General features: G+C 39.4%; 1 protein-coding gene across 2 annotated transcripts in view; it reads left to right on the forward strand.

Annotated features, from left to right (window-relative positions):
• Positions 1-23,390, forward strand: part of LOC132124869 (N-acetyl-beta-glucosaminyl-glycoprotein 4-beta-N-acetylgalactosaminyltransferase 1-like) — a 162,702-nt gene that overhangs the window by 125,743 nt on the left and 13,569 nt on the right. For both annotated transcript variants that reach the window (XM_059536013.1, XM_059536014.1), the window contains exons 8-14: positions 4,321-4,399; positions 12,963-13,029; positions 19,621-19,764; positions 19,958-20,067; positions 20,804-20,904; positions 21,116-21,189; positions 22,074-23,367. In XM_059536013.1, coding sequence (XP_059391996.1) covers positions 4,321-4,399; positions 12,963-13,029; positions 19,621-19,764; positions 19,958-20,067; positions 20,804-20,904; positions 21,116-21,189; positions 22,074-23,367 — 1,869 coding nt within the window. The remainder of the gene's footprint in view (positions 1-4,320; positions 4,400-12,962; positions 13,030-19,620; positions 19,765-19,957; positions 20,068-20,803; positions 20,905-21,115; positions 21,190-22,073; positions 23,368-23,390) is intronic.

Consider the following 23,390-nt stretch of genomic DNA (forward strand, 5'->3'; position numbering starts at 1 on the left):
AATGCATGTAAACGTGGCCACAATTTCTATATTAATATTTCATAGTTTTTGTGTTGCTCGGCAACTGTAAACAGCTCACAGTTAGACACATATCACTTGGCAAGAGAACGTCTCGTTTACGTTCGTAACCCTCGTTCCCTGATGGAAGGAATGGAGACATCTCAAACAACATAGGGTCTCACTTGGGAGCCCAATCATCTCTGAGTTTAAGAGAAAAACGCCAGTAAAAATTGGCTAGTGGACTTTGCACGTTGATCCACTCCCCATGCACATGGGTATATAAGGCAACAGTGTACATCCACTCATTAGGTTGTACGCTGAGGAGTCGAGAACATGTCCCGGCAACAACAAATAGTTCAAAGTTGTGTCATGGTGAAATAACATCTCCGCTCCCTCCATCAGGGAACGAGGGTTACATACATAACTGAGACTTTCCCTATCTGTCAGTCACTACGAGTTATGTCGAATGACAAATGGGGTCTATGGAAAACATCTCAACCTGAACACTGTCACAACCCTGTGATGCTGCAGAAGCCATAGCATGTCAAAACAAAAGCTACTCTAAGGTTGTAACCTTCCCAAAGCCCCAGTGCAAATTCACTGACCTTGATACCGAAGGGGACCAAATGGTTAGTACATCGCTGCTGGTGTTTCGTTCACAAAAAAAGTTTTTGGAAGGGATGTCAACCTTCAGTGAAAGATTGTCTCAAGTCTTTCCTATTTGTTCTTTCAGCCTGACAGAATGATGGGGAAGAAAGCCTTAAGGGAAATGGTCTCTCTGGAGACTACATCCTACCTGTAGGGAGGTGACATGTAGAGATATTTTTATGGACTGACCCAGGGGGCAGTACTACATATGGAATGGATCTTTGAGGCAGGTCCTACCTTAGAGTAGGGATGGAACAACTGCCAGAAGAGACTGATAGAGCAGGTCATTCAAGGGAAGACACATGTTTACAGAGAGGGAAACCTTACTGTGAAAGAATACACATATGGGATTACCTGTAGGGAATCAAGCCATATGTACACCTATCTCAGTACAAGTGCTGACCAGGACCTAACACCAGTACTTGGCCTAGCGTCAGACTGCTCCACCAAGGGTTCGCCAACCGGGGAACTCTACTGGGAGGAAAAAAGGTGCAGCAAGCGGGACATCGAGCCAGATCTTCCCGCCAATTACTTGTTACCCAACACACAGGAAGAAACCGGCTCTACACAAAGGTTGTAAAACCTCGCGAAGGTGTTATGTGTCGCTCATCCCGCAGCCTGACAGATGTCTGCCAGAGAGGTTCCACATGCCAGCACCCAGGAGGAAGCAAAACTCAGAGCAAAGGTGATGGCATCCACTATCCAGTGGGCCAACCTCTGCTTGGGGACAGCCTTCCCTTTCTGTTGACCTCCAAAGCAGACAAGATGCTGCTCAGAGCTTCTGAAGCTTTGGGTGCAGTCCAAACAGGCCCAAACACAAGCAGGCAGGCCCAAACACAAGGCTTACTGAAAATGCTTGGAGTTTCCTGACCCTCTTGATGGAAGTGAGCGAGATCAGTCTTCACTTGGGAGACTTGGGAGTGTAATGAGTGCTGAAGTGTTCACATATTAACCTATCCAAGTGGTGTGACTGTGGCTGCGGATGCCATATGCCTCAGGAGCCTTCGAAAATGTTTAAGTGGTACCACTGTTCCACCTCTGAAGGAACTCAGGCAGTTCGGCAATGACTGGGCACATTCGTTGGTGAGACATGCCATTATACTCAAACTTCATACCGAGATAAGAGATTCTTAGCCCAAGGGAGAGCTTGCTCTTCTCTCTGTTGACCTGAAGCCCCAACTGACTGAGGTGCCGAGGCACCAAGTCCCTGTAAACTCCTCTTGCGACCAGGCCATGATGAGCCAATCATTGAGATATTTGCGGATCCTGAAGACCACTTCCCAATCTGGGGCAAGGGCGTTCTCTGTGATTTTCGTGAAAACATGGGCGGACAAGGAGAGCCCAAAGGATAAGAACTTGTACTTGAACTTGTATCTGAATGAGCCTGAAGGAGGGGTAGGGCAACCCAAGCCATGCTCCTAAACTCTGTACGAGTGGGACCAAAGAAACAGTCGATGTACCCGCCGTGGTGGAACAGTGGCAGTTGGAAGATCACGTGGGGGCAAGATGTGCTATATGGCCTCAGTCTGTTGTTGTACTGCTGAGAACTGCTTGGCACAGCTCTCGACAGTGGTGCTGCACAGGCAAGCCTGGGAGATGCGAGCGTCAAGAAAGTGCACTTTGTCAACCTATCTCATCTTGACCAGGCTGAGCCAGAGATGGTGCTTCCTGACCACCAGAGTGGACATTGATTTCCCGAGGGACCATGTCGTGCCTTAAGTCATTCATAGGAGATCTTGGAAAATTAGCCTGATTAGCTAATTTTAAATTAGCCTAAAAAAGTGAATGTCCCACCCTCCCTGCAATCGATGTCCAAAGCCACACCCCCTGAACGCATTTATGCTCACAGACCAGGATACCAGAGACAACCTTACTACAATAGGTTAATTCCAATTCCAGTCCATGTTCCGAAGTGAAGTAAACCCATGCTCAGGGAGTAGGGAGCAATGAACACGGTGTAGAAATCATATAAATTTTAACACAGTTCATTCACATAGTTTGAAATGGTCATCTGAATCGGGTGTCTTAACTAAGCAAGACATGCAAAATATGTGCTCGAGCACTGGAATTGGGAACTGCTGGGCTACATCATGTGTCATTAACCAGCGAGAAAACTTTAAAAGTACTACAATACCAGGAAGGAAGACCGGGTTGTTGATGTTTGTATACCATTCTAGCTCTGTCTGCACAGTGTATGAGAATGCGCTAATGATGTATTCTGTCTGCGCGAACTGGGTGTGCAGAGGTATGCAGATACATACGTTGACAGGAAGGTAGGAAAGCTATTTAAAACGCTTTGACCAAGCATTTTGATTGGACATACATTTCTTGGTCCTACGCCTTCAGCAGAATATATAAATACAGATAAATAAATTTAAATCACTTATTCTGGCCATAAAAGGGGCCATCCATGACTACTTCACTTCCAGAGCAGGAAACAGAGCAGAACGCGGTTGTGAGCCACACTGTACACGAGAAACCAGTCATCCACCTGCGAGCACTCAAGGCTGGGTGGTGCCTTCACCTTCTACCCTTTTGCTCACAGCTGCCCGGGAAAGCATGGCCAACTCTAGTTCTGATTCAGCAGTGGCGACAACACCCGAGGGAGGAACCCCCACCAAATCTTCATCTACAGAGGTAAATAGCCCATCCCCTGATGCTGCAATCAACATCTGATCCCCCGGCGACATGAAATGCTTTGACCGCCATAAGACAGCGAAGCAGAATCACTCTGCAGCTGCAAAAGACAAGCGCTGCAGAAGGTGTAAGAGGTTTGTGGGGGGTGACCTGACGGAGAAGCTCTCACTGTCACTCTCAAATCTCCCAGAGCACTAGTCAGCGGTCCTCTGCTCATGGCAGAGAAACTGGGATGGGTATTGACAGAGGGCTCTGCTCCTTTCCCTTTAAGGACAGAGAGATTGCAGCATTGCCATGGTCATGCACTCACAGTGCGGGTATGAACCATCCACATAAACATCTTTCAGCATGCTGAGTGCCCAGACACGGAAGACAACGCTCATGGTCATTGTCAGAGGACAGGAAACGGCCACAACCAGAAGGATACAAATGAAACGGCATCTTTAAAAAGACGCAAATCGTCTGTGATTTTTCTATTTTAAGAAATCTGCTCTTTTAGTTAAAGCGCCCAGGGGAATTGCTGAAAAAGACACCGCCATTCGCACCATACCGCCAACCAGAACAGCTTCCCAACACACAGCAGATGAATGGCTTTGTGGAGTATAACAACTTTTCATACAACCACTCAGCTCCGAAGCAAAAATCTAATGAGTGAATGCACGTTGTCACCTTATATACCCATGTGCATGGGAAGTGGTCAGCATGAAAAAAACCATTAGCCAATTCTCATCGGTGTTTTCTCTTAAACTCAGAGATAATTGGGCTTCCAAATGAGACACCATATTTCGTTCAAAATAACTCATAGTGACTGACCGATAGGGAACTATTTTCCAGTTATTACTATTAATAAATGTAACTTCATTGAACATTCTTCCTTTTTAAAGTATTGCTGTTGTTGCTGTTTTAATAAGATATGCTATGATGTTACAATATAGGAAATTATGAGATACAATATGATGTGATAATGCAGTAATAAAAATACAGGACGTACAAATGAAAGGTATTAAGATTTCATGTCTGTTGTTTCCTCTCCAGTCTCATGGCCTCCAGACGATACTACTTCGAGATTCTCCACAAGCAGGATGACAAAGGCTCGGATCATGTTGAAGTCGGGGTGAGTTTGAATCAGTTCAACTCAGAGCTCAGAGGTTCATAGGTGACTTTTAGAGTGATTGTCCACCCAAAAATCAAAATTAGATGTTTATCTGCTTACCCTCAGGGAATCCAAGATTTAGGTGACTTTGTTTCTTCAGTAGAACACAAATCAAGATTTTTAACTGAAACTGTTGCAGTCTATCAGTCTTATAATGTAAGTGGATGGGAATCACGGCTAAAATTATACAATAAAAAAATAAAAATAAACACAAAACAATAGGTCTGTCCAAGAATCTGAACGGTATTTATATAATTTTTTTTTTCTGATTCAAGCAATGTCTGAACTGTTAAAACTCTCCTGAACGCGTCCTGTTGTGCACGTTCTTAAGCAGACGCATGAGGAGGCTTCTTCTCTATGGCGGATCGCAGACTTATAAGTGCATTACTGCCACCAATCTCTCAGGTGGACCATTGACACTCCTAGTTGAGATTGTAGATAGAGTGCCAAAAGTCTGCGATCTGCCTTAAAGCAAGAAGAAGCAGCCGCCTCCTAACGAGCACAACAGTTAAAAATCTTGGTTTGTGTTCTACTGAAGAAACAAAGTCACCTACATCTTGGATGCCCTGGGGGAAAGCAGATAAAAATAAAATGTTAAATTTTGGGTGGACTATCCCTCTAATGTGCTTCAGACCACACAGCGCTTCCCAATTCAGCTTCTGTTGATCCCTTCTAAAAATGCACAATAACAAATCCTTCACTATCCATTATCTACAGTGCCAAAACAGCTGTTATTGTCGACTTTGATAAACGCTAGTATACCAGTCCTTTCAGTCCATGGGCTATTCTGATAATTTAGAAAAAAGGCTAAAGAAACTGAATGGTCATATCTGCTTTCACTCACAGCTTTCGATAACAGTTGGACTGTTATCAAAAGCTGTCAGTGAATGCAGATATGACCATTCAGTTTCAGACGGCTTGACAGAGCCAAGAATCCTCTGAAAGCCACCCGTTAAGGTTTTTAAGAGTGGGTGACCAGTTCATTCCATTTAATTTTTTTTTTTTTGATTACATAAATAATAAAACATTACATTACTTTTGATCACACTTTATCTTAAGGTGCAATTCTTGCTATTAACAAACCATTAACTACAACTTTTGCCTCAATAAGCAACTTATTTGCTGCTTATTAATAGTTAGTAAGGTAATTCTTAAGTTTAGGTATTGGGTAAGTTTAGGGATGTAGAATATGGTCATGCAGAACATGTGCTTTATAACAACTAATAAACAACCAATATTGGCATGTTAATATGCTGCTAGTTAATAGTGAGAATAGGTGTTAACTAAATTTTATTTTATTATTTGTTTTTCTATTGTTTGTCTAGTTATCAGTACTTCCAAGAGTTCAATGTCTTGGAAATACTTTTTTTAAAGATGCTATTACTTAACATGTTCTGCGGTTTGAATACGAATTTGATAAATAAATTAATACATTAAATAAAATAATATTATATTATATATGAAAATAAACATTAACAATTGTATTTAATATTATAAAACATACATTTATTAAATTAAATTGTCAATAATAATAAAAAAAAAAATAAGTGGCAAATATATTTTGTGTACTAGAAATTGACCTTTTTTAATATTTGCCTCTGGAATTAATTTTTAGGAGCACATTTTAAGAGGAGAACATTTTTGCATGGATTTAATTCATAAGAAATGCTTAGAATAATTATAAATACTATATATATATATATATATATATATATATATATATATATAATTATATATATAATTATAAATTGAAAATATATCTTATAGTGAATAAAAATATACTTCAGATAACATGTGAAGCCGACAGACTTTGGGTTCTTTCTCAGACAGTAATCCTACAATAGTCTTTGTTAGTGTTTTATTACATTTACAGCAACATAGCCCTGCATCGTTTTACCCATAAATACAGGCTCTGCTGAGATTTTGCGTCTGCAGGGTTTTTGTGTCGTCGTTGTTGTTTTTTAACCAATTCAGAAAGACTTTGAAACTTCATTCATTCAATTTATGTTGCTGGAAGAAGAAGGAACTGACAAGCATTTCGCAGAATCTAAAAGTTTTGGAACAAATCAGCCCATGGAAATGCCATTGATGTCTTGGTTTTGTGATCTGTAATTTAAATGTCTGCACTGTCATTGCCATTAAGTCTTTAAAACACCTCTTATTAGAACCATCCATTTATGCTCTAGTCCATTTTTCTTCCTTCATTTAACAACTGTACTAAACCTTTCAGTTTATTACATCAAGCATTGCCCTTGCCCTTCTGGCAGTGGCTGGACCTTTTAGAGGCGAAATATTCACTGTGCTTCACCTCACTCGTTGTTTTAGTAAAATCACATAATAAAATGCAACCAAATGTGCCTTGTTTCTGGTATCCATTAATATGCAGTAGGAATCTTTGTTTTTTGTATTTGGACAAGTACTGCCTGTCTCTTTATCACTCTTTCTGACCAGATGGCTCCTCCTACCTCAATGAATTCAAGCGGGGTACTGTGATAGGTTGCTAGATATTACTTAGTCAACTGGAAATGGTATTATTGGATAGTGGAAGCTTTCATGAACAGAAGAAACTAAGCAAAGTAACGAGTGCTGGGACACATGGTGCGTAAAAGTTGCTGACACTCTGCTGATTCCACCTGAAGAGCTCCAGACTTCCACATGCATTAATATCAGCACAAAAACTGCGGTGGGAGCTTCATGGAATGGATTTCCATGGGCAAGCAGCTGCATGCAAGCCTCACATCACCAAGTAATCATAGGGCTCTAGATAACGTCGGTTTTCAGGGGTTGGTCTGGCCCTCTTACTTCCAGTGAAGGGAAAACTTAATGCTTCAGCACACTGATACATTTTGAACAATGCTATGCATTCAACTTTTTGGAAATAGTTTGTGGAAGGCCTTTTCTCTGTTCCAGTGTAACTTTGACCCAGTGCTCAAAGCAAGGTCCATAAAGACATGGTTGGATGAGTTTGGTGTGGAAGAACTTGACTTGCTCGGGCAGAGTTTTGACCTCAACCCCATCCAACACCTTTGGGATAAACTGAAGCAAAGACTGTACGTCAGACATTCTCATCCCTGACCTCGCAAATGCTGTACTGGATGAATGGGCAATAATTACGCCCCAAAATCTCATGGAAGTCTTCTCAGAATAGTGAAATCTGTTATAACTGCATAGGGGAGACCAACAATGTAAATAGGTATTCATGAAAATATACACCTGTCTTTATATTTTAGGAATCTAAAATTCTGCAAACCCTGTCAATGAATACACAAACCGTCTGCATCAGCGTACTGTTATTAGTGAGTACCAAAAAGGAAAAAAGCTATTTATCCCCACTAATTATATAGACAATGCTGTAAGTATGTGAGGGCAAATATAAATGGTTCATAAAAAGATGTGCACAGCCTTCTGTTGTTTTAGAAAGAAGCAGAACAAACATGGTAAATTAAATGAACGTCATCACATTATCATCACAAATGCCAAAAATAACAATTACAGCCCCCTTTTGTGAAGCCATCAGCAAGCATCGTTCCGTATCACACGCTCTGCAGGAGAGAGAGAGATACAAAGAGTGTTTCAAACTACTTTAGGTTTGATTTAGCTGCAGCTGGCTGCTCCTCATTTCACTAAAAGCATTGAGCAAATACAAAAAGGGCCTCCAAATGATATTTTCAGAATGTATTTCCTGACTTTGACCGTCTGCTCTGGACTGAGGTGATGGTGATGGAGCTTCTGAGAAAAGATCTTACGACAACATCTTGAGCTGAGCCGCTCGGTGAGCTTATGAGGAAAAAATCTTTTATCAAAAATAATAACATTTTAAAAATATTTCCATAAAACAATTGTTCTCAGAAGCACACAATTGTTTATGATTAAGTTGGTGCAATACAGTAAGCTAACAATGTAACGGTGACAAAAAGAAAATGATTATTAATATTTTTGTAGTTATAGTGTGTAATTTGTTGAAAGGCTAAGCAAATCTGAGGCATACTAACATTTTATTTTATTGTATTGTTATTATTAATTATTTTTTATTTTATTTTCAGTCTTCTAGTCAACTTGTGAATAGGCTGTATAAATGCTAAATAGGGAAAATAGGTGAAACGTGTCTTTTCTTGGCCAAAAAAAGTTATTATTATTATTATTATTATTATTATCATTATTATGGACATTTGAAATAGTATTTTTATTAATTACTTTTTAGTAACAATCCTGTAAGACATATTTTGATGAATATAATATGTTAGACATATTTTGACATATTTGATAAATAATCTGACGATGAAAAAATATTTATTGACAACTAATTTTGGGGAAGATGCATTCCACTGTGAGGTCATGAGTGTGGTACTTGCTATTTTTATATATTCTAATATTTATTTGGTAAATATTGTAAATGGAAAAACAAAATATGAGCGTTTTCTGAATATATTCTATTAGCAGTAAATGTCATCTCATACAGCAGTTGTTGCTGGAAGACATGTATCGAATAAAAATAGAGCTGTTAAAGAGAAATGTCCTCACCCTAAATCCATCAAAGATGTAGATGAGTTTGTTTCTTCATCAGATTTGGAGAAATGTAGGATTGCATCACTTGCTCACCAATGCATCCTCTGCAGTGAATGGGTGCCATCAGAATGAGAGTCCAAACAGCTGATAAAAACATCACAATAATCCACAATTAATCCATAGCACTCCAGTCCATCAGTCAATGACTTGAAGTGAAGTGAAAAGCTGTGTATTTGTAAAAAAAACTCTCATTCTGATGGCACCCATTCATTGGTAAGCAAGTGATGCAATGCTATATTTCTCCAATTCAGATGAAGAAGCCAACTCATCTACATTTTGGATGAACTGAGGGTGAGTCAATTTTGGCAAATGTAAATTTACGGGTGAATTATTTCTTTAATTTTAAGACATTAAAAACAGCATTGTTTTCAGTATGAATTGATATTCCCAGCAATTCAACTTTGTCAGAATGTTTGATAGAGAAACCACATTATAAAACTCTTACGTGACTGTACACATTTGTCAGACACAGAGCATAATAAAATACTGTCAGCCACACTTGCACTTTTCTGACTATGTGTTGCATTTTGTTGTTTTCCCTCTTGTATTGATTTTCGTCTCTTCACACTGAATGCTTCAGGCCATTGAATTGGACTTCTGTTTCACTGAAGAAATGTCATCAGAGACATGAGACGTGAAGACAGACACAGCAAATTCAAAGCACACACATTTCTTTAGCTTTCTCAATGGGGACATATCACAATTTATATTAAATATTAGCTCCTCGTGATTACAATACACTATTCCTTACCCCTACTGAATGGCTGTTGTTTGCATTTTAAGATATTGTCGCATAATTTAGCTATTTTATTAAGTTACTATGCTCCTGGGAACCATTGAGAGGTTCTCACATTGTAGATAATTTCAGGTTTAGTTAAGGGCATTTGGTCAAAACCTGACACACACACACACACACACACACACACAAGTACAAAGCCTTTTGTAGTTATTCTCTGCCGCAACACTTTTTTTTTTTCAAGCACTTTCTCTTTCTGTCTCTTCTGAAAGCTGGAATGATTATAATGTCCACAAACCTACAGTCGTGGGTGATGCTTGAAATCATTGTTCTTCCATTGTTAACCATGGTGACCTGCAAAGAAACGCGTGCAGCCATCATTGCGTTGCATAAAAATGGCTTCACAGGCTAGGATATTGTGGCTACTAAGATTGCACCTAAATCAGCAATTTATAGGATCATCAAGAACTTCAAGGAAAGAGGTTCAATTCTTGTAAAGAAGACTCTGCACGCACAGTGAGGCGAAGACTTTTGGAAGATGGCCTGGTGTCAAGAAGGGCAGCAAAGAAGCCACTTCTCTCCAAAAAAAACATCAGTGACAGATTGATCTTCTGCTGAGGACTGGGGCAAAGTCATATTCTCCGATGAAGCCCCTTTCCGATTGTTTGGGGCATCTGGAAAAAGGCTTGTCCGGAGAAGAAAAGGTGAGCGCTACCATCAGTCCTGTGTCATGCCAACAGTAAAGCATCCTGACACCATTCATGTGTGGGGTTGTTTCTCATCCAAGGGAGTGGGCTCACTCACAATTCTGCCCAAAAACACAGCCATGAATAAAGAATGGTACCAAAACACCCTCCAACAGCAACTTCTTCCAACAATCCAACAACAGTTTGGTGAAGAACAATGCATTTTCCAGCACGATGGAGCACTGTGCCATAAGGCAAAAGTGAAAACTAAGTGGCTCGGGGACCAGAATGTTGAAATTTTTGGTCCATGGCCTGGAAACTCCCCAGATCTTAATCCCATTGAGAACTTGTGGTCAATCCTCAAGAGGCGGGTGGACAAACAAAAACCCACTAATTCTGACAAACTCGAGAAGTGATTATGAAAGAATGGGTTGCTATCAGTCAGGATTTGGCCCAGAAGTTGATTGAGAGCATGCCCAGTCGAATTGCAGAGGTCCTGAAAAAGAAGGGCCAACACTGCAAATACTGACTCTTTGCATAAATGTCATGTAATTGTCGATAAAAGCCTTTGAAACGTATGAAGTGCTTGTAATTATATTTCAGTACATCACAGAAACAACTGAAACAAAGATCTAAAAGCAGTTTAGCAGCAAACTTTTTGAAAACTAATATTTATGTAATTCTCAAAACTTTTGGCCACGACTGTAGACACACAAAGAAGAGGCTTATAACTGCCAATGGGTTTTATTATACTTTCAAGTGATATTAGTGGGTGCTGTTTCAATCGCTCTTAGAGTGCCTCTAATCTTCATTCTAGACCCTTCTGAATATATGTATTTGTGAATCTCATGAAATCAGCCATGAACATGTATGGGTCTTTTTTGGTTCAAGAAAATAAAGAAATTATCTTTTAAAAATAATATTTTATTTATTTAAGACAAGACATTAATAATTATTATTATAAATTAAGAATTTTTAATTTATATTTTACCTTATTATTTACCTTTTTTAATTATCATGATGCAAAAATTCATTTATTAATTTTAAAATAAAAATGTAGTCATTATATATTCATATATAATGGTACTATTGTTGAACTGCTTTTATCATTCAATTTAATGTTGACTTAAAAATGAAAAATAATGAAATAATGAATATCCGAATAATGAAATTTCAGGGTAAAGTTTTAGGGTAAAATGAGCTTAATGTGTGTGTTTGGTTGTAGAAAATGGCCCATCTCTCCTCATTACAGCGAGCATAAGCAGAAGTGACATGGTAATTGCACGGCGTCATTAAAAGAATTGTAGCTTGTCTGATGGTTTGTAAGTGTGCAGCTGAAGAAGCTACTGTTGATGTGAGTGTGTCTCTCATTTCCTGCTGCATGTTTTCTTGTGATTGGACGGGTGAATCTATTTAGTGAGGGTGACCTTGCTTGAAATAAAGACAAATAGCAATGCAGGAAATCCCTCCATCTCTTATAGTTCCATGCATTGGTCATCAAAAAAAAAAAAAAAATGCAATCAATACAGGAATAAAGGATTCCAAAAAAGATTACTTTTCAACATGTCCTTAATAGGATTAATGTGATAAATCGACAAGCATTTCCTATCCTAATCAGAGTTTCTAGCCGTAGCTCCCAATGTAATAATATTTTATTGGTTGTGCAACATTTCCACATTGAGATCAGAAACTTGCCATCACATCTGATTAAGGCACAGTTGCTACATGTCTACACCATTTCAAAACTTTAATCAGACCTGTCGGCACTAAAGGGTTTGATGAGATGTCCATCGTTAACAGGTGATTTCGTCACTTTGTGCAATACTTTTTCCACAACTTAGTGTCTCTTACTACACAGTTTCTTTTCAGTCTATTGTTGGCAGACTTTTGACTTTTGGTTCTTGTCAGCAGTATCTCCGCCCTGATAAGCACTGAATCAATGACAGGCTTTCTGTTGTAACATCGCGCAAGTTAAATAAGAGGGTGACAGCTAATTGAAAAGACTAATGATAAGATTCACATTAATCAGATCTTGTTTTAAATGTTTGCTGAAATAAATACCGGAAAATATCGATTTGCGGCTTTTGAGAATGGATATCGAATCAACGTCATTATCAAAAACAGGATTAGAACGACATGACAGTGAATAATTGATGACATAATTTTTATTTTTAGGTGAACTATCCCTTTAGGCAAAAGGTGGAAAAAGTACAGTCTCAAGCATATCCTACAAAATTCTAGAATGTCTTTCAATTGATTTAAAAGCATGAATCATTCATCAACTGATTGTTTCTAAAAAGCACTTGTTGTGTTCTACTGGTACCCAAACACAACACTATTTCCTGGTAGACTGATGAGAACCTATGTGCCCTGATTCCCAGAAATTGCTAGAACTGTCGATTCCAGCCAGATCTTGGCGGTTTCTGTGCAATATGCTTCATGCAGTCTAAGGATGGTCTGTTGGCCAACCATGGCCATGCCATATGAGGCTTGAGACTAGTTTCTCTCTAAATGTCTCTCTTTGTCTCTGTTACAGTGGCGCCCTTTCCTGCCAGGACTCAAGTACGAGGTCATCGATTCTGCCTACATCTCCTTGTATACAGGTAACCCTCCCTCTCTTAAAAACTCCACCAATTTCAAAACTAACCAGCACTGACCAGCCATCGTACTGCCACCACGCCATCATGGTTTGAGTGGCTTGATGACGTGAGAGTTTGAATTTTAGTTTTTTATGTTATTCTCTGAGGTGCTTGAGAGGTTTCGGTGTGAACGGTTTATGAAACAGACCGTGCCTCCGAGAGTTTTCAAGAAGGAAGAAAGTGGCTTTTTCAGGATCATTGAGATTGATGACAGTGACTGCTTCTGCCAGATGCTGTTTCCAACCGCTGGTCTTTGTGCAGGGATTGGTACAGTGTGTCCCATAGGACTTAAAATGACTAGATGTATTATCTGCATTACAGTTTAAAGTTGTTTTCCGTGCCCTAAAGTTGTGTGTGCAAAGACTTTTAATAGCTTCCTACAGAGTTCGCTACAAAATTGATGAGTTTAGTGGACATAATTTGCTTTTAACACTTTTTGGTGTTAGTGCCCTGAGGTGAAGCAAAATTTAAAATGTGCTTAGAGCTGCTGTGACATAAAGAGAGAAAGAACACGGGAAAAACAACAAGGTTGTAAAGACTCTGTTGGATCTTGCGTGCTCTTAAAGGGAGATCAGGCTAACATCCGGAGCTTGCATACTGTTGCCATAGTGATGGTGCTGATAGCCTTTTGGAAGTGTCTTCAGTACAAATGCCATCTTGAAACACAATGGCGCTTATCTGTTTTCAGAAATTTCACAGCACACACATCCCTTATAGAGTTTACATTTCAAGATGGAAGGAAGAATAGCAAATTAAATCTCCATTAAATTTAAATTGTTTCTTCTAGAAAGCAATGACATTAATTAGGGAGCAAAGTAGAACTTTCTTGCTTTTAAGTGCTCTCTTGAGAAAAAAAGACCTGAATAATCTAACCTCTATTCTTGAATTTCCTAAGACATCTCCCCAATGTCTCAAAACTTTACTCAGATTTGCCAGTGTCCACAATCAAATGTCTCAGTATGAACTATTCGTCCATTCTCCAAACCAGTGGATCCTTACCACTTTCCTTCAGTTTCTGCTAATGAGCTGATGAGTTGAATCAGGAGGGATACATGCAAAATGTGCAGTGCTGGGGAGAACTCCAGGAACGTGTTTGGGGACCACTGCTCCAAACTATTTGTCCTATGTATGGTGTGGATCAAAAGTAAAATACAACCTAAAATTTCCTAAAGTTACTGCTTAGTCCTAATTGAACTTATCCTGACAGGAGTAGAGGGACAGTTTTTAAGCATATTTCATAAATGTATCCTGAAGCACAGTATAAAAAACTTAAATGAGATATCTGAAAAAGAACTCTGAACTGATCAAAATTTGAGAACACAGATACAGATATGTTTATATATATATATATGTTATTGGTGTTAATCTGGCACCTGGTGCTAATTTTCTCCATTATATGCCAAACCCTGTTTAACTGGCAGAATTCCTCCAATTTTCACTGGGATTGCTAAATGGCAGGCTGCTCTGGGGTGACTGAAATACTGCTACAGAAGATTGTCCAGATAAAGGCCAAAGGGATGACCCTTTCAGTAACTGCAAGAGAACTTGGTCACTCCAAATCTGTGATTTCTCGAATATTGCAGGTTTACAGTGACACTAATTCAAGTCGCCCAAAACGGCTGGTTGTCTATGTTAGACAAATGCACAAGAAGACAAGATAATGCTGAGACACTCAATGGGGAGTTGGTTCAGCACTGCAGCTGGGATTGCTTGCCAGTTCAGTGCTGAATAGTTTAAGGATCTCTCAGAATGTTTAAGAGAATTAGGACTGAAAGCCCACTCTGCAGTGACCAAGCTCTTATCGGCACAAAGAATCAAAAGGCTAGGCTGTCGTGTGGAGAGAGGAGAACTGGTCCAAAGTTCACTTTAGTGAAATAATACTGAAATAATGAAATGGCTGATCCAGAGTCCTGATCTAAACCTGATCTGAAAATCTCTGGAAAATCCTTGGCAACAAAGTTATACCTAAGAAACCCACTACAGCCACCAAACTATGGAAGAATAGAACAAGATAACACCGGCACAGTGTGAGAGACTAGTGATTGTCCTGAGGCTGCAGATGTGCTGAAGTCATTCAGAGCATGATCATGGTTTTTGATATCCACTGTAAGGTCGCAAAGCTGGAGCCTATTCCAGTATCTCAGTCCAAAGGAATGGAAACAGATGCATGGCCAGTTCAATATGAACAAATTTATCATAAAATTAATTTAAGGCAAAGTTATCTGAGCTATGCTAGCCACAATACTCTAAACTTAAAACCAGTTGTCTTCATTAGTGTCATTAGTGTCTTTTTATTTATGCTTTGGAATTTTACAAGAAAGGAAGGATGCTTAAAAGAAAGCTTTTGAGCTATAAAAGGTACCATCTGAGCAATAACATTTTATCTTCAATGTTAAAACTTTCTATAAACTATTAATGTAACAGTCTCTTTTCTTTTTACACGTTTAGTTCTTCAGGGACAAAGCTGTTGGAAGCAAATGTTTGTGGTGAATGTGTCTCTAGGCAACACGACTGGTAAAAGCCATCAGTCGTCCTAAAAGACTCCGAGTTATGCTTGAATGCCTTGTGTGAAAAATTGAGTTCTGACAAGGGCTTTCTTGCATCAAGTGTCAAATACTATGAAATGAATTCCCTTCAGAATTGTGATTGTATTGCGCATTGTACAAGGCTTTTCATATGCAACATAATGAAGAACCCCATCATATAGTTTGCAATGACAGCAGGGTTTGATATGATTAGGGGGTAGACTGGGGCTGATAACCAAAGGTTGTAGGTGTAAGACCCATGAGACATTTGATGCATGAAAAAGAACAATTAAATCATGCCACAAAATAAAGCATGCCACCACTGGTTATTGTCAGTGGCACATTTGCATTTGTGAGAAATTTATATTTTGAACACCTTGTTCTGTTGTTGTGTGCTAAAATAGCCCAGGGCCTGAATGGAAAGTTCTTGTTTAGTACGTTGGTGGCATTGTAATGTTAAGTACTAGACTGTGTTCCCTTTCTTTTTGGTTCTTGTTTGAGTTGAGCTGCTAGCTAGTATCTTTGACCTTCATGTGAACTCCATTTGAATGTAACACAGAGCTCAAGCACTTCACAGTGTTCGTCTCACACACATTAAAGTGCAGTGTGTGACAGCAGCCACCTCTGCTCTCTCTTGGGTTTCAAGCACACATCAAAGCCTGTCTCATCTGCATGGAAGGGCTCTGTGGTCCTTGTCGTTTGAAGGGTGGCACTGTCATTTGTCACCCAGACATTCAGGTGTATCTGATGTGGAGTGACCCGCATATTAGCAAGGCATGACATTGAACTTAATTGAACTTAGGCTGTTGCCAGTGGGTCTTGAGTGACTGCTAGGGTGTTGTCAGAATGTTGCTTGGGAGTTATAGGTGGTTGCTATGGCGTCACAGATCTAGATCTTTCCATGATGTTGTAAACCAGTGACTATGTTTTTTGGGGGCTAGCTAAGAATTCACTAGGGTGTTGTTAGATGGTACTACTGGTGTTTGCTAGGCCATTTTTATTGCTAGTAGGGCTGCACGTTAAATTGAAATGGAATCGATTAGACAGAAGCTGTGATTGTCATCCGCATCTTTCAGTGAAGCACAGTTCTGTGATCAGCAGTAAATCTCCATCCGAAGGCCAGAGGGCGCTCTTGTGCTGAAACTCCAAATACGCCACACGGTAGAAACCCGGGAAACGCCGTAGCTGGATAAACAGAAGATTTAACTGCTTTTATTGATTCAACGTGACTAATAAACACACGATTATGACAATATATATTTTATAATTTTAATTAAAATAAAGTATATTTATAATGCAATGCCTTTATCACTGCTTAGAATACTATGAAATAAGTTGCATGCCTTATTATGTGTAAGGAGCCACATAATCTCACAGAAGGATTTATTTCAAACACTCGATTCTGATGTTATGAAGTTAGTTTGGAGTAAAAATATGTTATTAAATGTGGTATATTCACATGCTTTCAGTTGGAACAGCATTTACTATACAGAGCCATAGGTCACTGAGTTAAGTTACACAAGTTACATCAAGTTACACAAAAAAAATAAAATAATTGCAGATGATATTATTTTGCGATTATGAAATCAAATAAATCGTGCCCTTTCTTTGATTTCATAATCGTGCAATAATATTGTCTGCAAATATTTTTTATTTTTTTGTCAGTTAACTACGGCTCTGTGTAGTAAAGGCTACTCCATCTGAAAGCATGTGATGATGATTTACTGCTGATTACAGATCCAGCATTAATAACAAAATGCGCATGACGATTGCATTCAATTAACCGTGCAGCTCTAGTTGCTAGAGTTTTCTGGGAGTTGATAGGCACTTGTCAGGGTGTTCTGGGTGTTTATTAAGTTGTTAGGCATTAGGTAGGGCATTATGGGTAGTTTCTTGGGTGTTCTGGGTTGTTGAAGTTGCTGTTGGGTGATTGTTAATGTGTACAACAGTTCAGGTCAAAAGTTTACAAATGTTAATTATTTTGCCAAAATAAATACATGTTATTAATTATTTAGTACTGATCTGAATAAGATACTTCACATAAAATATACATTACAGTCGACAACAGAAAATAATGGTTGAATCTATAAAAATGGCCCTGTTCAAAAGTTTACATCCCCTTGATCTTTAATACTGTGTTGTTACCTGAATGATCCTTAGCTGAATTATTTTTTTTTTAATAGTTTACGAGTCCCTTGTTTGTCCTGAACAGTTAAACTGGCATTGTTAGCCACTTCTGATTTCTGGGGGTAGCTAAGAAGTTGTTAGACTGGGATGTTGTTAGATTGTTGCTAATCTTTTCCTGGTGGTTCCTGAGGCGTGTTAGGCATTCGCTAAGCATTAAAGTGTTGATAGGCACATAACAGTGTATTCTGGGTGTTTTATGGTGTTACTGGGGTATTATGAGTAGTGTTGTCAAAAAAAAAAAAAACTAATAAATTATGTTTTCAATTTCCTGCTAACATCTGAGGGCTGTTGACTAGGGCTGGGACAACGCGTCGAGGTCATCGATGACGTCGACGCAAAAAATACGTCGACGCAAAATATGCACATCGATTCGTCGACCTGTTTTTATTTCTCTAAAAAACTTTGCAAAACGTTTACCTTATGTGCGCTGAATATACGCAATGGCCGGATCAACATTCTGTCCAACGTTATATAACCAATCCAGGGGTTTTTCTGCATTGATCTTTTTTTTGGCGGCTTGTTAAAGCGTTATTTGATCGGTGAGTGATGTAGAATAGAAAGACTGCCTGCGCCTGACAGGGCGCGTACGAGAGAGAGCCCCGGCGGCGCGCGCGCGGACTCACAGTCTTCAAACAACACGAGCGCTTCTTGCTCTCTCTCTCCCTCATGCATATTAATCAAAATCATTAAACACGATAGAAAAAGGGCGAAACACCAAAGTTTCACGCGCGCTCGCGCACTCACAGTCTTCAAACTACACGAGCGCTGTCTTGCTCTCTCTCTCTCTCTCTCTCTCTCTCTCGTGCATATTAACCAAAATCATTAGACACGATAGAAAAAGGGCGGAACGCCAAAGTTTCACGTGGAGCATTCGGAGATTTTTTTTCTCCATGACAGGCTGCTGGCTCCCACTGTTAATTTTTTTTTTTTTTGGAAAAGCACTCTCTGTATTAGCTTAAAGCCCTCAAGTTTACATTGGTTACTGTATTCTTTCAATTGCTCTAAACAAGTATTTTGGGTGACCTTTTTATTGAATGCTAGACATCAAGTTGTTGTTATTTTCATCTGAAAGAAGAACTTTTTTTCAGTAAGCTAGATCCTATGTGTTCAGTAAGCTTGTTTCAGTAAGCTATGTGTTTTCAAGGCTTCAAGGTTTTATTGAATGCTATCTCTATTCAAGTGCAAAGTAATGCATTCTTAGTCAGTCTTTTATTTTGTAATTTTAAGGAATTAATGTTTTTTTCATTCAGATATGTAAATCAACATGTATAAATTGTTAGTAGTCAATTAATGGGGAGATAATCGTAATCGAATCGGTCTAAAAAGATTAATCGCTAGATTAATCGATGCATCGAAAAAATAATTGCTAGATTAATCGTTTAAAAAATAATCGTTTATCCCAGCCCTACTGTTGACCCAATTCTTGAACACTGCTAATTATCATAGTCAAATCTGTTGAGCATGTGAACACATTGGCCAATCAGTAGTGTTTAAGAATTGGCTCAACAGAGCTCAAATGTTAGCAGGAAGTGGACGTTTTTAAAACCGACTGGTACCGAAGTCAGTACTTTTGACAACATTAGGTATGCCTGTTGTGTTTTAGCTGAGAGTTGCTAAACAGTTGACAGGGTCTTTTAGGAAATTGTTTACCTGGCCAAGTCAAAAATCCCTTCCGTGCTTCTTTATGATATTCTGATTTCTAGATATAACTTAGTCCCCTACTTCAGTTTCATTAGAAATTCTTTGTGCTGTAAATTCTGCTTCGTTTCCTTTTAAAGTCCTTCTGTGCAATGACTGTTCCCATCTCCATTAATATTTCTCTCTTCTTCTTTCTTTGTGAAAGATGAGAGCAGTTTGAAGATGAACCATGTGGATCACATTCCTCAGACACTAGCCAGCCATGGGCCTGTCCCAGCAGTGACCCACACCCGCAGCAAACACGGTGCCGATATGCTGCAACCAGACCCCCGTGACACCTTCTTCAACAGTAAGCCTCTATCTGTCTGTTCAGGTCCACTTTCTAGTTCCTTTTTATGTTTCCTCTGTCTCTCTTTTGCTATTGGATTTACTGAAATAGTTCCTCATTTTGTGTTCCTTAGTGACAAATAATGTTTGAAAGGACAATTTGATAATCTGCTTCTGGTAATATTAAACTGTCTTTCTCACAATACTCTCCATAGTTCCCATGATTGACCCCTCTCATCTTGAAAATGTGTTGCCCACATGTCTCTACTCACCAACATATGTGGTCAAAGACTTCCCGATCGCTCGCTATCAAGGCCTACAGTTTGTGAGTCTAACAAACATATATTTCTGCACACATTTTGCAAAATAATACAACAGAAAATGCCTTTTGAGTAACAATGCACTTGCACCTGTTGCCGTATTGACTTGCTGCTGCAGTGTACTAAAACTTCCTGTGTGATTATTGCCCCCTTTTGGCTGACAAAGGTAATTACAGGCATACCGTAAAAGCCAATCAAAAGCAGAAAAACAATTAAGATTAAGGTGAGAGCAATAATAAACGTATATTTACACAAAATATAATCGGTTATCATAATTATATTATAGATTTTGTGTTTTATCGCTGAAAATAACATTACATTTTCTGCATCAAATGAAGAAACAAAAATTTGTTTTGACAAATCGAACTTCACAATGTTACATTTTAGAGAGAGTAATTTTTTTTCTATATCCTACAATGCAATGTGCCTGACATTACCTGCAAGCATTATAATTTTTTTTTACTTATTATATGTAATTTGAATACTAAAGGTTAAGATATGATACATAATGTCAGTTTCCTGAGATGAAAACTTTATAACATTTGCCACAATATTTAAATGCTATATTGTTGCATACTTTCACATTATTTTTCAAAAGATTTGTAGGCAGCATGCAGTACAGCATATACTAGACAATAGGCTTTTGTCTAGTATTCACAGAGATATTCTACTGTTCAGTGGTGAACTACTGACATTCCAAGTGAATTAATGGGGTTGTCATATCTGGTATTTTGTCTGCAGGTCTATCTTTCTTTTGTCTATCCAAATGACTTCACCCGCCTCACCCACATGGAAAGAGATAACAAGTGCTTCTATAGAGAGTCACCCATCTATTTGGAGAAGTAAGCTTGTATAGATTATAATGGCAATACATATATTGAAATAATGTGTACAGTAAGACCAAGGACATTTATCAAGTCAATGTCTCAATGAAATGGTCCTCTGAATCGTTATTTTCACTGAAACAGAGATGAATAAATACATCTCTTTAAAACTCTGTATTTCTGTTTTTCACAGACTTGATCTTTTTCTCTCCATCTCTAATTCTAACAGGTTTGGCTTCTATAAATACATGAAGATGGATGAGGAGGAAGATGACAGGCCATTCTTCTTCCCTAATCCTGATGGTGAGTTTTCATGTGTGTGATCAGTGATCCAGAAGAGGAATAACACTTCATTAGTGCATCGTTCCGTCACAAGCTTCTATGTAGAACATGGCTGACATATTCATCAGGAGATAATGGACTTAGGTTTGAGCCAGAAAAGAAATGAATTGCTGGAGTTGTGTTTATTTTCAAAGGGTTAAGGCCTGGTTACATCGACAACAAGATGAAAATTGCTGACCAAAGGTGTTTTCATAAGACAAACAACATGTTGTTTAGGTATCAACATTCTAAAATATAAAATCCTGGTAACTTCCTATAAAATAACTGTAAAACTATTATTTAAACAACTTTAAAGTTCAAATAGTGCAAGTTTTGATAAAAACAACAAGTCTGAACAGGAACAGAAGACCGGCTGAATAAAAATACACATTCATTCCCCAGTAGGTGGCACTTATGGAAAACAGAAATACAATAGCTATGATAGTTACCTTGTACACAAAGCAGCATTGCACTTATAAACATGATTTCATTAAATGTAACCCATAGTTTAGATGAAAAGAAAATGCCATAAAAACGTTTTCCGAAGACTGTCAGTTCTTGTCAGATATGTATTCATATGCCCATATAAACTCCGATTTGTAAAAATCACATACCTGTACATGGCCTATTTCAGTGTCAGAATGGTGTGTTTACAGGTAAGGTTTATTTCACAATGCCTACTGCAGGGTCTCTCAAACATATTGCAATTCCGCTAGGTGCCACTTGTAGAAGTTTCATACTGCAGCTTTAAAGTCTTGTTATGAATAGGCAAATGTCCAAGAATAATTTTTCAAGGTCTCTTTGTGAGCTTGGCCTCAAGTGGTGGAGTTACACTCATATTGTTTGTTTTTGACGTTCTGCTTTAGATTTCCTTGAAGAAGAAGAGGGGGTGGATCCAGAGGATGAAGCACAAGTTGTTGGCACCCTGTCAGTAATGAAGACTGTCCAACCTAGCCACTCAAGTCACACCTCAAGCCCCTCTGATAAACCCATTCCCACAATGCTGGAGAAAAAAGAGGTAGAGCCGGACAACCCAACTTTTAGGAGAGAGCAAAGGCGCTTTTTCACGAGAGCAAGGCAGGTGGTTGGGTCTCAACCTCAAGAGATAGAACAAGGCACTCTGGACCATCAGGCTAATGTAGGGTTACCAAAAAGTGAGAGTGTGGTGCGAGGTCGTTCTCTCACTTGGGTTCAAAGAGACCGCCGGGACCTCAGAGGGGGTTGGTCAGAAGATCGCTTACAGAAAATAAGCAGATCTGCTTTAGTTTTCCCGCCAAAATCCTCATTGGTGGCCCTCAACAGTCGAGCTAAGCAAACCCTTGGCAGTCCTGCCCTCACCGTTCCTTCCCCAGGTAACAACCATGCTCATGACAACAGCCACAATCCTGGAAATAGCCACACCAATAAGGAACGCAAGAAGGAGGATAACAAAATCTACGTCACAAGACCTCGCCTTGCTAAGGAGAAGCAAAGTCTTGTTTCACGCCAACCCAGAGAGGTCTTCCCGGGTGTTTTCCTGTACCAGAATGGCAAAACCACAAAGCTGGTGAACCTCAGTGCCAAACCAAAGCTCAGCAAAGGAGCTTTACGTGCATCCCAGTTATTTGCACGGTCTTCTCTGCAAGAGAACAAGGTCTTTCCAGCGAGACCCAACTTCAGCAAGCCAGCTGAAAATCCCATGCCCCCAAACAGAGCAGCAATCCCAAGCCGCTTTGAGAGAAGGATACGAGGCGTCTGGGAAAAACACCAGCGTCCCTTGAGGTCCATCGCAACCGCTCGACCACCTCCTGCGCCCACCCCTCCGTCCGCTAACTCCTCTGAGAACATGCCTCCAACTGAGCCTCTCCGTGTCACTTCCTACTTGCACACCTCTGAGATTACCGAGTCCCAACAGCAGCGGCAGGACACGGACCCAGAACCAGAGGAGGAAGGAGGCCTTTCGGAGTATAGCTATGAGGATGTGGAGCCTCGCCCCGGGTGGGCGGAGGAGGCCATTAATTGGCAGAGGACGTTTTCCGTTAATAGCATGGACTTTGAGACATTGCGCTCTGACTGGAATGATCTTCGGTGCAACGTATCTGGAAACCTGCAGCTATCTGAAAGCGAAGTGGTGGACGTTCTTGCACAGTACATGGAGAAACTCAATGAACTTAATGGAGGGTGAGGCTAATATAGAAACCAAT

Source organism: Carassius carassius, chromosome 43 (genome assembly GCF_963082965.1).
Source record: "Carassius carassius chromosome 43, fCarCar2.1, whole genome shotgun sequence".
NCBI lineage: Eukaryota > Metazoa > Chordata > Actinopteri > Cypriniformes > Cyprinidae > Carassius > Carassius carassius.